This window comes from Chiloscyllium punctatum, chromosome 27, assembly GCF_047496795.1.
Source record: "Chiloscyllium punctatum isolate Juve2018m chromosome 27, sChiPun1.3, whole genome shotgun sequence".
In the NCBI taxonomy this organism is placed as follows: Eukaryota; Metazoa; Chordata; class Chondrichthyes; order Orectolobiformes; family Hemiscylliidae; genus Chiloscyllium; species Chiloscyllium punctatum.
In genome coordinates this window covers 5166272-5182848 of record NC_092765.1, presented here as the reverse complement: position 1 = coordinate 5182848, position 16577 = coordinate 5166272, and the positions used below count along the sequence as shown (strand labels likewise).

At 41.9% G+C, this 16577-nt stretch overlaps 1 protein-coding gene across 5 annotated transcripts in view; it reads right to left on the bottom strand.

Annotated features, from left to right (window-relative positions):
- cd164l2 (CD164 sialomucin-like 2) overlaps positions 1-14694 on the bottom strand; it is a 44743-nt gene extending 30049 nt beyond the window's left edge. For all 5 annotated transcript variants that reach the window (XM_072547833.1, XM_072547835.1, XM_072547837.1 and 2 more), the window contains exons 1-2: positions 14419-14694; positions 8551-8640 (exon numbers count right to left, since the gene is read on the bottom strand). In XM_072547833.1, coding sequence (XP_072403934.1) covers positions 8551-8640; positions 14419-14494 — 166 coding nt within the window. In that variant the 5' untranslated portion in view covers positions 14495-14694. The remainder of the gene's footprint in view (positions 1-8550; positions 8641-14418) is intronic.
- Between the last annotated feature and the right edge of the window lie 1883 nt (positions 14695-16577).

The window sequence follows — 16577 nt, the reverse complement described above, 5'->3', positions numbered from 1 at the left end:
TCAGGAGATAGATTCCGACTGCACAAAGACTTGCAAGAATTGCAGACACTATCAGGTTTTTTTTTTGAAAATAAAACCTTAAGTTATCATCTCAGGAATGTGACTTGTAAGAAATTCTGGGATTTACATATTAATGAATCAAAATCTATAACCCATGCTACAAGATGAAAGACTTAGTAGCAGTCTAGGTTTGTTCAATATATCATCAGTTGCATGACACTGATCTTTTACTATAAAATTCTGTGTCCTTTAATCCTTCCTCACTAACTACCTGACAAAAGAGCAGTGTTTTGAAAGCTAGTGCTTCCAAATAAACCTGTTTGACTGTAACCTGGTGTTGTGCGATTTTTAAAGACTTTAGACAATACAGAGCAAGTTCGATGCTGAGTGTGGCCAGGGTTTGAAATGCAGCATTTGGGTAGTGGATACAGATTCAAGAGTAGTCTTCCAAAATATAAAAAAGGAAACTTGATAAAGACTAAGAATAAAATTCCAGGGATACGGGGTTTAGAGTGGAGGGGAAACTGCCTGGATTGCTCTTCCAAAGGAGCAGGTCTAGTACACAGTCACTGAGCTGAATGGCCTCCTCACGTTCCATTATAATGAGACAGATGCATCATGGAATCTCACCAAAAACCCCAGATTTATGTTACTGTTGTTTATATTATTGTCAGTCAGTGCAGCCTACTGTCTTACAGCCAACGGTCACTATAACTAAACAAAAAATGTCACATATGCGAGATGGACAGATTGTTCCATCAGATCCTTCATGTTTCTGGTTCTCTCAGGCCCAGAGATCACAGGCTCTGGCAGTGCTCCTCCCTGGGACCAGAGGCTCGCATAAAAGTCCCTGGCGTCTGTCCAGAGACCCCTCTGTCCCAGGCCCTATGTATATTCACCACAGAATCCCTACAGGGCAGGCAGAGGCCATTCAGTCTGCACCGACCCTCAGAGCATCCCTACCCCCACAACTCTCCCTTTTCCCATAGCTAATCCCCATTACCTGCACATCTTTGGACACTATGGGCAATTGAGCATGGCCAATCCACCCTTAACCTACACACCTTTGGACTGTGGGAAGAAACCCACGCAGACACAATGAGAACATGCAAACTCCACACAGTCACCAGAGGGTGGAATTGAACCTGGGTGTCTGGTGCTGAGAAACAGTGCTAATCACTGAGCCACTGTGCTAACAATCTTGCTGCTTGCTCTCCCAGCTGCAGTGATTCCTAATTTTAGCAGGTTGGTGCGGACTCACTTGCTATTGAGAAAAAAAAAAGTCCTCACAACCCAAAGGGGCTTCGTAGCAATGACTCCCTTGGAGATTGTGACCCCAAAAGATTTGGCTGGTGACTCAGAGTGGGGTCATGACCCACAGTTTGGGACATCCTGCCCCATCGTTTAACAACAGTGGCACGATAGGATACCACAGCATAAGTTTTTTATCCATAAAGCCACATCCTCTGGTGGAAAAGGCAGCACAATTCACTGCATATGCTTTGGCTAAAACATCATAGACAGCAGTGTACCTATTCTGACTCTCCCAAAGTAGCATTGCCTTACGGATGAATGTAAACTTCAAGGTTGGTTATTTTGCTGTACTGATCCAGGATGCTTTGTAAAGTCAACCATAGGAAACAGAATTTAGGAGTAGGGTGAAGGGAGCATCTGACACACTTGCCTTCATTGGTCAGAACACAGAGTATAGACATTGGGATGTCATGCTGCAGCTGTACAGGACATTGGTTAGGCCAATTTTAGAATGCTGCCTCAGTTCTGGTCACCTTGCTACAGGAAGGATGTTGTGAAACTTGAAAGGGTGCAGGAAACACAATGACAAGGATGGTGCCAAGACTAGAGGGTAAGTTATAGGGAGTGGCTGAATAGGCTGGGGCTTTCTTCCCCTGGATGGAGGCTGAGGGGTGACAATATAGAGGCTTATAAAACCATGAGAGCCATGGATAGGATAAATAGACAAAAGTATTTTTCCCAGAGAAGGGGAATCCAAACCAAGAGGCCATAGGTTGAATAGGGAAAAGAAATAAAAACAAAAAAGGACCTCAGGGTCAACTTTATCATGTAGAGGATGGTGCGTGTATGCAATGAGCTGACAGAGGAAGTAGTGGAGGCTGGTACAATTACAACATTTAAAAGGCACCCGGGTGTGTATATGAATAGGAAGGGTTTAGAGGAATATGGACCAAGCGCTGGCAAATGGGACTAGATTAGTTTAGGATATCTGGTCAGCATAGACAAGTTGGACCGAAGGGTCTATTTCCATACTGCATGACAATGACTCTAGGATTAGGCCACTCAAGTCATTCAATGAGATTATGGCTGATCTAGTCGCAGTTACCACCCGACGTTCCCATTTACCCACCACCATAACCCATCACTCAAATCTCCAGCAAAAAAAAAATCTAACTTGACCTCGAGAAAAGTCAATGACTCAGCCTCCCCTGCTTTCATGGAATAACAGGCATTAATCTTGAGCAACAGAATTCTCATCTCAGTCTTAAAAGCAAGACCCTATTCTTAAGCCGAGTCCTAATTCTAGTCTCTCATACAAGATCCTCTGAGAATCAGCCTTATCAAATCCACTCAAGATCTTCAATGCTTCAGTAAGACCTCTGCCTGTTCTTCCAAACAGCAAAAGGCCCAAACTGTTCAACCTTTCTTCACAAGACAAGACAAGACAAGTCCTTCACTCCAGGATGGAGTCAAGTGAACGATATAAAATACAGAATAGTAATCGCTCAATGCTGTTGGATAATTTAATAACTGGGATCTTCATGGACCGAAATGGTTTCTAAAAGAGATTAAAAGAACAAGATTTAAAAATGGCCAAATTCCATGAAACCAACATGCATTAGACAACAGTCGAAAGGAAAGTGAGTTTTTTTAAAAAAAAAAGCCCCCCTCGTCACATTTGATTTATCTCATTGGGAAATCGGCTGAAATGATCAAACCTGAGCAATAACGTCAGTAGATATGGAATATAGAGGCAGGCTGTTTGAAACAATTGTTTTTCATTGACCAGAGGAGATAGATTGAAGAATGCAAAACTGAACTCAGTTAAAACAGGCTCCCAGGAGGAAAATGGATTTGATTTTAATCAGCAAGATCTCAGGCACAACTGCAATTTTTCCAATGCCAGAAGCAATAAAAATTATTGAAGCAATAAAATTTACTTCTTCCCCAGTATGACACCATAAGATGCAGCAAACAGATGGTGTTTCAATAGCTAGTGCACCAGACCTCCGACAAAAGAAAACAGCACAATTTGATATGACAGCACTTTGGGTACAGTGCAGGGTGTAAGACATGACTTTGATATGATTATTCTTCATCTTACCCTGAGACAGAGACACTAGAGGAATCCAGTAAAATTCCCTCCTTGTAAATACAATGAAATTTCAATACTTTGGGATTTAGGAAGGTTACCTTTTATTAGGCCATAATACATAGGAGCAGAATTAGGCCATTTGGCCCATCAAGTCCACTTCACTGTTCAATCATGGCTGAAAGATATTTCTCACCCCCATTTTCCTGCCTTCTCCTGTAATACTTATTGCACTTACCAATCAAGAACTGATCTCTGCCTTATGTACACTCATGACTTGACCACCATAGGCTTCTCCAGCAAAGTTCTGCAGATTAATCAGTCGCTGACCAAAGAAATTTCTCTTCATCTCCATTCTAAAGGGTTGTCCTTCCCTCTGATGCTGTGCCCTCAGGTCCAAGTCTCACCTATTGGTGGTAACATCTCCTCCATGTTGGCTTTATCTAGGCCTCTCAAGGTTCTGTAAGTTTCAATTTAATCCAATCTCTCTTATCCTTCAGAACTCCAAGTACAGACCCGGAATCCTCAACCACTCCTCATGCCAAGTCTTTCAGCCCCAGGGTCATTCTTGCAAACCTCCTCTGGACCCTCTCAAATGCCACCACCTCCCCTCTTTATATAGAGAGGGGGCCCAAACATGCTCACAATATTCTTAATGTGGCCTGATCAGAGCCTTATACAGCCTCTGCAATACTCCTCTGCTCTTGTATACTAGCCCTCTTGGAAAACAAATGAATGCTAACACTATATTTTCCTTCTGAACTGCCAAATAAACATGCATGTTAACCGTAAGGTTATCCTGAAGTAGAACGCCTCAGTTCCTTTGTGTGTTTTAGATTCGGAAGCCTTCACCAGTTTCGATAATAATTTATACCTCCTCTCTTCTAACCAAAATGCATAACCTCACACTTTCCCACATTGGGCAAAGAACAGACAGATGAAACTGTCTCTAGCCTGTCCAAGTCTTTCTGCAGCCTGCCCACTTCCTCAACACTATCTGTCCTGGTCTCGGCTACAAACTTAGCAATAATGCTCTCAACCCCTTTGTCCAAATTGTTAATGTATAATGTGAATAGTTGTGGTCCCAACGCTGATGCCTGTGGAACTCTACTACTCACCAGCTGCCATCCTGTAAAAAAAAAACCCCTTTATCCCCACTCTCTGCCTTCTGTCAGTCAGTCAATCCACTATCCATGTCAATATCTTGCCCCTCTAACACCATGGACTCTTACCTTATTCAGTAGCCTCCTGTGCAGCACCTTGTCAAAGGCCTTCTAGAAATCTAAACAGGTCACATCCACGGGCTCTCCCTTGTCTAACTTGCTGATTACATAGTCAAAATATAATGATTTATGGGGGGACGGTCATGCCTGGCAAAGCCTTGCTGACTCAGCCATATTTTACCACACTAAGTACTCCACAATTTCATCCTTAATAATGGTCTCTAAAATCTTATCGACAAGAGAGGTCAGGCTAACTAGCCTATGGCTTTGTCTTCTGCTTCCCTCCCTTTTTAAAAGTTATTTCACTGGCCATTTTCCAGTCCTCTGGGACCCTCCCTGACAATAGTAATTCCTGCAAGAACACTAATGTCTCTACAATCTCTTCAGCTATCTCCTTCAGAACTCTGGGGTGCAGTCCATCTGGTTTGAGTGATTTATCCACTTTCAAACCTTTCAGCTTTCCCAGCAGATTCTCCTTAAATGGATGGCCACCATACTCACCTCTGACCCCTGACACTCTCAAAGTTCTGGTATGCTGCTGGTGTCTTCCTCCATGAAGACTGATGCAAAATATCTATTCAGTTCCTTTGCCATCCCTTTGTTCTCCAGCCTCATTTTCCAGTGGTTCAATGTCCATTTTTACCTCTCCTATTCCCAAGAGGAGTTATTATTTGTGTGGTTTGGAGTATAGAGGTGATTTGAATCCAGCAGCTCAAGTTTATCAGTGGTTTTTATTTGAAGACTGTGCTCTGATCTGTCACAATATCAGATGGGTGATAAAAAAAAAAACAAAATCAAAATCAAAATCAAAATCTATGCAGCATCAGATCCTTATGAACAGTTTTTAGTTGAATAAAAGTTTTAAAAGCCATGTTAAGAAAATCAAATTTTGCAACTAAGTCCATATATTCTTGCATCTTCAACAGTCCAAGAGGATGAAGATGAAAATAAAAATAAAAATAAAAAGACCACTTTTGCATTATCAGACAATTATAAATTCTCTCTAACTATAGTAAAGCCTTTAGTGGATAGGAAACCGCAGTAACTCTACATTAACGTATCACAGAAACTGCTAGGAAACACCAGTCTATCACTTCAGTGATTGCAAATGGGAATTTTATGGCTTTAATACAAATATTGCTCATTAAATCAAACTAAGTATGCACTTTTCATGTTTGCACATATAGGGTTTCAGAATCAGGAAAGTGAAAAATAGCTTTCTTTCCCTCCTAATAGAGAGAAGTTTTCTCTGGGTCATTGGACTGTGGCCAATTGCCCATTTATCACCTAACAACTCAAAAGGTGAGCAGCAGCACGCTGGTGATCAGCTTCACTGTATGAGCCATAAAGATCAGAAGTCTACTGAAGTAGTGAGGAACTCATGAATCAGATAGTACAGCTTAAGTACTCCAGACAAAAGTTAGAAGCCAGTTAACAAATGATTTAGTGGCATATCATACCCAGTAATTTTGCAAACTCAGCACTGTACCAAACTAAAATTGGAATCTGACGTGCTCCATTACTCACTCAAAGTTCTATTAAATATTTAAGTTACTCGCTTACCTAGGCAACCTGCAACGAATTGCAAAGAGCTCTTCTCTGGAAAGAGATTATATAGTCAGGAGTCATAATCTAGATGCATTAACCACATTCATAGAACATAGAACAGTACAGCACAGAACAGGCCCTTTGGCCCACAATGTTGTGCCGAGATTTAATCCTCATGTCGAATATAATAAATTAACCAACGCACCCCTCAACTCGCTGCTATCCATGTGCATGTCCAGCAGTTGCTTAAATGCCCCCAATGACTTTGCTTACACTACAACTCTCTGCCAGCATTATTCAGTCACCAACAAAGGGACAGGACTAAGTAGTTCAGCCCTGTTCCCCTCAGCACCTCCATACCAGCCTCGATGCCTGTACCATCATTCAAATGAGATCACGGTTGACCAGTGACCAAACTGCTCGTCTCCATTTGTTTCATAGCCCTTAATCTCTCTGGTTAAGGGAAACTCATTAACCTTGGGTTAAACAATGAACAACTGATCTAGTATCAACTGCCACTTGGAGAGTTCCAAACTATTAACCTTTAGGTTTAGAACCGTTTTCCCATTTTACTTCTGAAAATAAAGTCTAACTCCAATTGAAGTTTCTGTTTCCATGCCGTATAACTAATCGTTAGAACCTCACCAACAACCCCCCCTCCTTACCCACCATTAGAAGTGGTTTCTCTCCAGCTACCCAGTCTTTTTCTCCTTAATATATTGAAAGCTTTAATAAAAATACCATTCAAGTTTAATTCCAGAGAGATACAGAAGGCTTAGTCTCTCTCTTTTTAGATTAACATAAACTCCATGTTTCATGATTACAAATCTACACTGTGCTCCCTCCAAGGGCAAAATATCATCCCCAAGTATATAGTGCCAAGAACTAGAATTTTTGACACTTTACTCTGTGGTGGTGTCTGGGGTTCAGTTAGTAGCACTCTCACCTCAACCACAAAAGGTTCCCACTCCAGAAGTAGAGCACAGAACAATAAGGCTCGCTCCAGTGCAGTACTGAAGTAGTGCTGTATTGTGGAGGAACCTGTTGGCTGAGATATTAAATAGAGGTTCCATATTCCCCCTCAGGTGGGTGTAGAAAGTTATCCCATGGCACTATTTTGAAGTGCAGGGTTGTTATCTCCAGTGTGTCAGTGAATATTTATCCCTTGATCAACATCACAAACAGATTTCCCAGTCATTACCATGCGCTTCTTTGTGGGAGCTTGCTGTACATAAATGTTTTCTACATTAAAGTACTTCTGACATGTCGCCATTATTTTGGCTTTAGTGCCCTTTAGGGCGTGTGATGGTTGTGAGAAACTTCATTGGAACAGGAAATATCAAAGGGTTGAAGGAGAGGAAAATCAAAACCCATCACTTTTAGGAAATAATTAAAAATGTCAAATATTTATAGAGAGGAGGGAGAGATACACAACTGAAATAAAAGCAAAATACTGTGGATGCTGGAAATCAAATAAAAATTGGAGAAACTCAGCAGGTCTGGCAGCATCTGTGAAGACAGAAAAAGAGAGTCCAATAATCCTCTTCTGAAGAAGAGGAGTGAATCTGCAAGGGTCCAAAGTTAGAAAAGCAGTTGTAGAAATAGTGGCTTTTATTCAGGTGAACAAACACAAAACAGATAACACAAAAGGATCCTGTTTACATTGGATCAACTGCGATCAATATCTATTGTTTCCAAATCTCTCATCAAGAATGATCATTTTTCAATTCTACACCTGCTAAACCTTATCGACCAGTAGGAAGTTACAAGATGATTGACAGTTTGAGATCAGTACCTGGGAACAAAGCATGCTGAGCTCTATATTCAGAGAGATGCAGCCTACAGCTGATGTCATCTCAAGCAACCACCTGAGCCAAGACACTGAGTGTCCCCAGGTAAAAGGCAGCACTATAATTAAACTGCTTGACAGATCAGTGATGTTTGCCTTATATTTGATGATACAAACAGAGAGGGAAGCTTTCCCCCCCCCATAGAGAATTCTCCCCATTAAAATAACCAAAGCAAATTGTGTGGCAGGGTCATGCATTAACAAATCAGATAGGTTGAGAAATGAACAATGGTACGCAATGAGGTCACAGAAAAAGCAGCTGACCACCCTCCTCCCCTGGCTTCCACTACCAACTATAATCTGGACATTTCAACCACAATAATTATCACAGCAGCATTTAATTTGGGAGGTACGTAGTTGGTAAACACCCACTAAGGTTGCCTTGGAGCTCTGACTACACCTGACAAAACCATTTCGTGCCCCTCCAGAACAAGAACTTGATGTTGGTCATGCCGCTGAATAGAAAAGTTTGAATATCTTTCCATCTTTGAGATGGAATATTGGAAAACAGCCTTCCTATAAAGAATTATCAACTAAGAAGACTGCTCCAGGCCAGTGTGTTGGATTATGTACAAAGCACTTACCTGACTTACATTGTGCCCATACGCAGTCTGTTAGGTTCAGCGAAGTATCACCAGTGATACAAAGTTCACATGTCTCCAACTCTGCACATTCTAAATGAGAAACAAACCAAAAAAAAACAAACAAGTCTAATGCAATTATTTGAAAAACGGTTAATGTTCAGCTCATTGGTATTAACACCCTTGTACTGCCCTGTGGAAACCAATTGCACTTTGGATGACAATACTCTTTTGCCTGTTTATCAGAGGTGAGTTTAACTCCATGATAAATATGAACTCCAATAGGTGAACTATTGCAGACTGACCCAATAAACGCAGGGTAAATCGCAGTCAGTAAAATCATACCAGCTGACAAACATCCCATCAGAAGAACCAACATCAACACAAATTAAGTAATCAAGATAAAATTGCCTCTCATACTGACTTCTCAGTCCTTGGCCTCTTGCTCTGTTTCAAGGAAGAGCAACACAAGGAACAGAACCTCATTTTCTGACACTTGGACTCCCACCCAATTTCAGATCTTAATTTAATCTGCATCAGCACTACAATTATTGGCAACAGGAGTCATTACTATTTACAGTTCCTCTCGACCCAGTTTTGGTCTATTGGTCCCATTGGAATCATTATACAAAAGAGGTCCTTCAGCCCATCAAAAAAATGTACCACCTACACTAGTCCCACTTTCCTACATTAGGCCTATGTTCTTGAATGTTATGACACTAAGTGTTCATCCAAATACTTTTTAGAAGGTTTGAGGTTTCCCACCTCAACTACTCTCCCACACCCCCACCACTCTCCAGAACTTCTTTCCTCAAAACCTCCTGCCTTTCACTCAAAGCTCCCCTCCTTTGTTCTTGATCCCTTCGAAAGCAGCTGTTGCCCTTAGCCATACAGCATTGCAAGGCAGTTATTCCTTTAACAATTCAACCTCTTCTGCCTTCACCCAAATCTCCAGATAGTGAAGCAATCCCCTTTTGAACGCCTTGATTAAAACTACAGCACCACAGAACAGAAAGCACAGAGTTCACTTTCATTTTTGACACTTCACCTTTTATAAATCTAAAAGTATTTTGTTTTAAAATTTTGCTGTCAAGATATTTGCCTTACTTGCTTTGCTGCCTTAAGGTCATGTCAATCCTGAGGGTCCGTAAAACTACTGAATGTATTATGATCTAAAGCTTCCTTTTACCAATCTTTCAAATTCTGAATCATTGGAAGCAGCTTCATCTCTCTCTGCTGGGAGAGGGTTTAAAAAAAACAAAATCTCTGCCATAAAATGGCTCACAGCCCAGCTGTTTTTCAAAAAAAAATCCTGTCTCTTAGCACCTGCTAGAGAACGGGGTCACATCAGAGAGAGTCTTCTGTACTGTGGTGAGTGAGCAATTTCAACATCAACATTTACAAACCATAAATTTAAAGATGGCTAAACTAAGCCAGTGAGGCTGGACCCTGCACTTTCACAGTCAGTGATGCTACAAGCAAAAAAACAAAATATCCAAACTAAAAGAAACAAAAAAAAAATCACTAGCAGCATTGGACTCACTCCAAATGGTCAGACACAGAGTTCCTGCACATTGGGAATTTTACTTTTCAAATTAGACACTTAAATATAGAATAAATGTGAAAGCAGTTTCAATATTCCATTTCGTACCCAGTGCTGCCAACAATATAGGGCAAGTTTTTCCTCTTAGAATTCAGAACCCGGATATCAGGATGAAAGAAGGGTCAGAGATGCACAAAGCAAGGGGAACGATCGCTCGACTATTATTTTCTCTGAATTGGAGTGAAAGGCCAGAGGGTGGACTAACGTATTATTAAATCCAGTGGGAGCCTCCAACACCCGAGGAGTCGAAGAGGGTGGTGCTAGAAAAGCACAGCCAGCCAGGCAGCATCCGACGAGCAGAATCAGCATTTCAGGCATACGTCTTTCATCAGGAAAGAGACCAGGAGGCAAAGGGATGGAGAGATAAATGGCAGGAGGTGGGGCTGGGAGGAGAAATGAAGAAGGTAGCAGAGAGCTCAATGGGTAGATGAAGGGGAGGGGGTAGGTGATAGGTCAGAGAAAAGAGGGGAGTAGATAGGTGGGAAGGGAAAATGGACAGGTAGGATCATTTCTGCCTCAGGACATGGCTGAAGCACTTTCTCCAACACCTGAGGAGGAGATAGCCTTTCCAGGTAAGGGGACAAGCACACAATACCCCCCTCCCCCCCCCCAAAACCACGATTGGCCACATCACCTCCCCAAATTGTCATCAAATTTGAAGATTACAGCTTTTCCCTTTAGCAACTCAGCCTTAATATGGAGAAAGAATCTCTTGCCCACAATAGATATGGGACTTCTCTTTCTTTTCTCCCCCAACCTCCACCCCCTCCTTAACCAATCCCACCTCCAGGAGAACAGTGCAGCATTCTCTTCCTCAGAACTCAGACTTAAAACATTCATTGTTTCTCTCTGTCTCTCTCCAGCCACAGATGTTGCCAGACTTGCCGAGTGTCAGAATACTGAACGGTCTGGACAGAGCGGATGTTAAGAGGTTTCCATTGGTAGGAGAGAAAACGGGCCTAAGGGCACAGCCTTAGAGTAAAGGGAAGACCCTTTAGAACGGAGATAAAGAGAAATGTCTTTAGCCAGAGAGAGTTGAGTCTATGGAATTCACTGCCACAGAATGCTGTGGAGAGAGAAGTTCTTGATTGTCAAGGGGATCGAAGGTTACAGGGAGAAAGCAGGAAAATGGGGTTTAAAACAAAAAGAATTGTCAGCCATGATTGAATGGCAGTGGGCTGAATGACCTAATTTCTGTTCCTATGTCTTCAGTCCCTTTGAAGATATTATTGTTTCATTCATTCATGAATCGTATGCATGTGTGACTAGGCCAGCATTTACTACCAATGCCAAATTCCCCTCAAAGGAGGTGGTGATGAGCTACTTTCTGGAACCACTACAGTCCATCATGTGTCGGTACACCCACATTGCCATTAAAAAGGTGGGAGCTCCAGGATTATGACTCGGTGACATTCAGACCACCACAAGGGAGTGAGAAACACATCATCTTGTTGTGCTGAGCATCTCATCCCACATCACGCCAAAAAACAAACAACTGAACACTCACTTCACTAGTGTTCAAAAAGCCAAATGACTGCACCTTAACCAGACTGAAATACAGGACTAACCAATTCGTCATGTTAGCTATATAGTGTGTCAATAAAAAAAATGATAATTGCTCCTTTACAGTCAGTAGGACTGTGAGCTTTGAAGGGAAATTAATTGAGCTGAGCAATGTATGGAATTGACCAGCTCAATACACTAAATGGACAGGCAAGCTTTTAAATAGAGTCATAGAGATGTACAGCACGGAAACAGACCCTTCGGTCCAACTTGCCCATGCTGACCAGATATAGTAAATTAATCTAGTACCATTTGCCAGCATTTGGCCCATATCCCTCTAAACAAGTGTGACACAGATTCAAATCAATGTCATCTGACAGAAACCAATATCCCTTTAATGGCATTAGTTAGATGACCAAATAAGTGATCCAATTGAACTAAAAGATGACTAAAATAAAAACTGTGACTCAGTGAATAGGATGCTTTTCCAGGTTAGAATCAGAGGGTTCAAAAAATCACTCAACCACAGAATCTAAGTTGAACTTCAGGGCAGTACTGAGAGAGTGCCACAATTCAGATGAGACATTAAATAATGTCTATGCATCAACGCAAGAGATCCCATGACACTGAGGAAAAGGAGGGGTTCTCCCTGGTGTTGTAACCATCACATAATCCCTCACTTGACACGACTGAAGCAGATTAACTGGTAACTTTAAAATATTCTTACTAAAGAACCTGGTCAAAGCAAACATAAACCTTATTAAGGCACTGACTTCAACCAGTCAGAGTGCTGCAGGAGAGGTGGTAAGATCATGACTAAAAGGATGTTATGTAATGCCATGTGTACTATCATTAGCACATTAGTCAGACTTAACCCCTTATTGTACATGTTTCAGTGAGAGTTTCCTGTGCAGACATTCCACATTTTCCACATTACTGCAGCAGCTACCCTTCAAAACATTTCTTGGGCAGTAGAGTACTTGGGGGTATCCTGAGTTGAAGGGTGCTATGCAAATAGCAGTTTTTACCGCTGTCTCAGACAATTTTATGCTGCCTATCTTTCAATGAAACACTGAAAATTAACCTGCCACTGACGTCAGGTTGAAATTGAGGGGGTCAAATAGCACAAGTGTGTCACAATTCCTCTCAAAGTTCAACAGGACAAGATCACCTATATCCTCTTTCACTGTTGTGTTTTAACTACAATAAAAAGGGTTCTGTTCATTATATTGGCAGTTTTGTTGATTTATTTAAACCCCAATCAAAAAAAGGTAAAAAGGGTAAAAATTCCAACCCTTTAGTAGTCTAAGCTGAACTGGAAGCAACTACATCTACACCAGCCCTAAATCCAAAAGAAGCAGTGAATGAAATGCAAGATCTTCAATGCATCCTGGAGACTTGTACAGACAAAGGAGTGGATTTCATCTGTTAGCCAACTCCCCCTTTCTGAACAATTCTCACTTTTTGCTCAGTAGTTCAACAATCTCAGATCAGCAGGTTTGGGCAAAAAGGAGTCTCAAAGTCTGTCCCACGCAGAAACTGCTTGATGATGTGTGTAGGCTCTTCCTGTTTTAAACAGAATAAAAAAAGGGCGAAGCAACTAAGAGAGCTTTTTCATTCAGTATTTGAATCCTTCAGCTTCTTTATTCAGTATCTGATGGATTCAGATTGACCTTTGGAAATCTCCACTTGGGGATCTGTCTCATTCACTCAGAGCAGAATATACTCAAGTAAAGAGGTTGATCGAATGTTGGTTAAGGTAACAAATGGATGGGGTGGTTGGTGAAGAGAGACAGCAAGACATAAATTTATGCCATTCGTTAATCCAAAAAGGGCTTGAAGCACTGGAGATCTAGGTGTCAAATTTATTTTATCTAAATGTTCCAGGTTCCAAGCTCTTACAGAAACATCCTGTATAGTTGTTAACTCAGTAATAGGAGAACTTTGACCATGGTGGACAGAATAATCCCCAACTCTGAGGATTAATAAGCACCAATATTGTTATAATTTAAAATATGCATAAGCAATACTTAATACATTTTACCTGCAGAAACAATTTAGAAGTTTTCAAACTTACATCAGATTTGAATATTGCAACATGGAGGGTCTGCTTGTCTTTATGCTTCTATCAGGTTGTTATATATATATATAAAAAAGGTCAGTTGAAACACCAATTGACATTCTGCAAAGCCCAGCATTGATTTTTTTTTAAAAAAGGAGATATTCAGTCACTTGGTGCTGTTTACTTGTACACTTCAGCATCAGTATTACTCATCAGGGCAAATACTAGCAGGCTGCTAGGATATTTGATTGACCTGAATATTAAATATTCAAAACTACCAGACAGCAGCCAACATAGAAAGGAGATGAGAGTTTGTGTTTTAAATTCCCAAGTGCAAAATGACATTACCTTAACACTGGAGGCAGTACCAGCAAAACAATGGAAAATTCCACCTTCACTGCAAACCTCTCCCACAGAGGATTTAAATTGTACTCAAACTGCAACCGCGTTACTGAAACGTTCACTGGACACTTGCATCAAAACACTGGTACCTAGGTATTTGTACACACACGCTGCAATAATTTATAACAAAAACAAACAACCGTTATCGCTGCCATTCACCCCAACTGCCCCAGTTAGAAGAGGCAAGAGTACGAGAAACGCAAAGCCAGCAACCAGCTCCACTCAAGAAGTTCGCCAGCCTTTATTAAAATAAAAATTCCACGTTAGCACCGTGACCTGTGGGGCCAACGGGGGTCAGTACCTGCTGCCTGTCCCCCACAAACTCCAGAGAGTAGCACCAGCAGCGAAATTCCTACCGCAATCTCTGCCCACTTCATCTTCTGAAATCTGAGTTGGGGGGGGGGGGGAAGAAACACAGCTTGCAATTGACAGGGGAGGGTGGGGTGGAATTAAAAAGTTATTAACACTGAACAGCGACAACAAAAAGGAAGGGGGAGTGAAAGCAGAGAGGCTGTGAAGTTTCCCAGCGAGGCAAGAAGCTGCGATGCTGCAGGAAATTCACCGGGAGACCACGTGAGCGAAATGTATCCGAGCGCCTGTAACAAGTTATTAAAGGGACAGGTCACATGACCGCCCCTCATCACATTTCATACAAAAGTGATGCCAGTCTCTGTTTACCTGACAACCAGCACTCTGGAGACTCTGCCTACAGTCATTATTTTTATTATATATATATAATGGTCTGGTGTCACACTGGAAGGAAAAAGCACCTATTATAAAATAGGAGCCAAAACAGAAATTGCTGGAAAACTCCAGCAGGTCTGCCTCAGCAGCAATTTCTGTTTCTGATTTACAGCATCCGCAGTTTTAATTGTAAAATAAAGGCCTAACCAAACCCCTCCTATAACAGGTGGTAAAGTGGCTAGCAGTGGTGAGCACTGCTGCCTCACAGTGCCAGGGACCTGGGTTGATACCAGCCTCGGGCAACTGTCTGTGTGGAGTTTGTACATTCTCCCCATGTCTGTGTGGATGCTCTGGGTGCTCCGGTTTCCTCCCACAGTCCAAAGATGTGCAGGTCAGGTGAATTACCCATGCTAAATTGCCCGTAGTGTTCAAGGAGGTGTAGGTTAGGGGCATTATTCAGGGGTAAATGTAAAGTAGTAGGGGAGAGAATGGGTCTGGGTGGGTTACTCTTCCAAGAGCTAGTGTGGACTTGTTGGGCCGAATGGTCTGTCCCCACAAGCCCTCCATCTCTCCCAACAACCACCTTCTGCTCCATTTTGTCAGCAAGGGTTATGATGCAGTGCCACTGGGTTTAATACAACCGAGAGCAATGAATGAACGTGGTTGCCAAGTGCCAGCAATGGAATGAGTGGACTATCGCTTCCAGAATATCACCTCCACTCACATTGCAGAGGACATGCCAGTAATTTTCGGGGTTCTGGTTGAATGCAGAAGTGGTAGTGTCCCTACCTCTGAGCCAAAAGACTTGGGGTCAAGTCCTACCTGCATCCAGAGGATGTATCATAACATCTCTAAACAGGTTGGTTAGGAAATATCTGAACGTAATCTCATGGCTTGAGGTAAAACAGAAATTGTTTGTGAAACTCAGCAGGTCTGGCAGCATGAGTGGGCAGAAAGCAGAATCAGGGTTTCATTAAAAACCAAAAGAACTGTGGATACTGTCCATCGGAAATAGAAATTGCTGGAAAATCTCAGCAGGTCTGGCAGCATCTGTGGAAGGAAATCAGAGTTAATGTTCGGGTCAAGTGACCCTTCTTCAGAACTAAATTCTGAGGATCAGTCACTCAACCCAAGATGTTAGCTCTGACTTCTCTCTACAGGTGCTGCCAGACCTGCTGTTCCAGCAATTTCTGTCTCTGTTCAAGGTTTCATTCTCTGGGGTACTCCTAGGTTAGAGAATTCCAAAGGTTCATCACTCTCTGAGGGAAGAAACATTAACTCTGCCTTCTCTCCATCAATATTGCCACACCTGCTGAATCTCTCCATGATTTCATGGCCCTTATACAAGCCTGTGGTTTCTAGGATTTGGGGGAATTATCTGAACTCCTTGGGTATGACATCCCAGGCATAGCAGATATTCTCAAATATCACTTGATATCAAATTCTATTGCTATGTCAATCAGACATGTTAAATGATTTTTATGCGTCACCTTATGTGCTTTTATATTTGTGGAATGGTTTTCAATATTGCCAAGACAAGTGAGGAAAAATGAGATATACGTGCTACCTTTCACAATGGCACGGTGGTTAGCACTGCTGCCTCACAGCACCAGGGACATGGGTTCAATTTCAGGTGACTGACTGAGTGGATTTCCTCCCACAATCCAAAGATGTGTAGGTTAGGTGGATTAGCCATGTTACATTGCCCAAAGAGTCCAGAGAAATGCACAGTTACAGGGATAGGGTAGGGGGGGATGCTCTTTAGAGGGTTAGTGT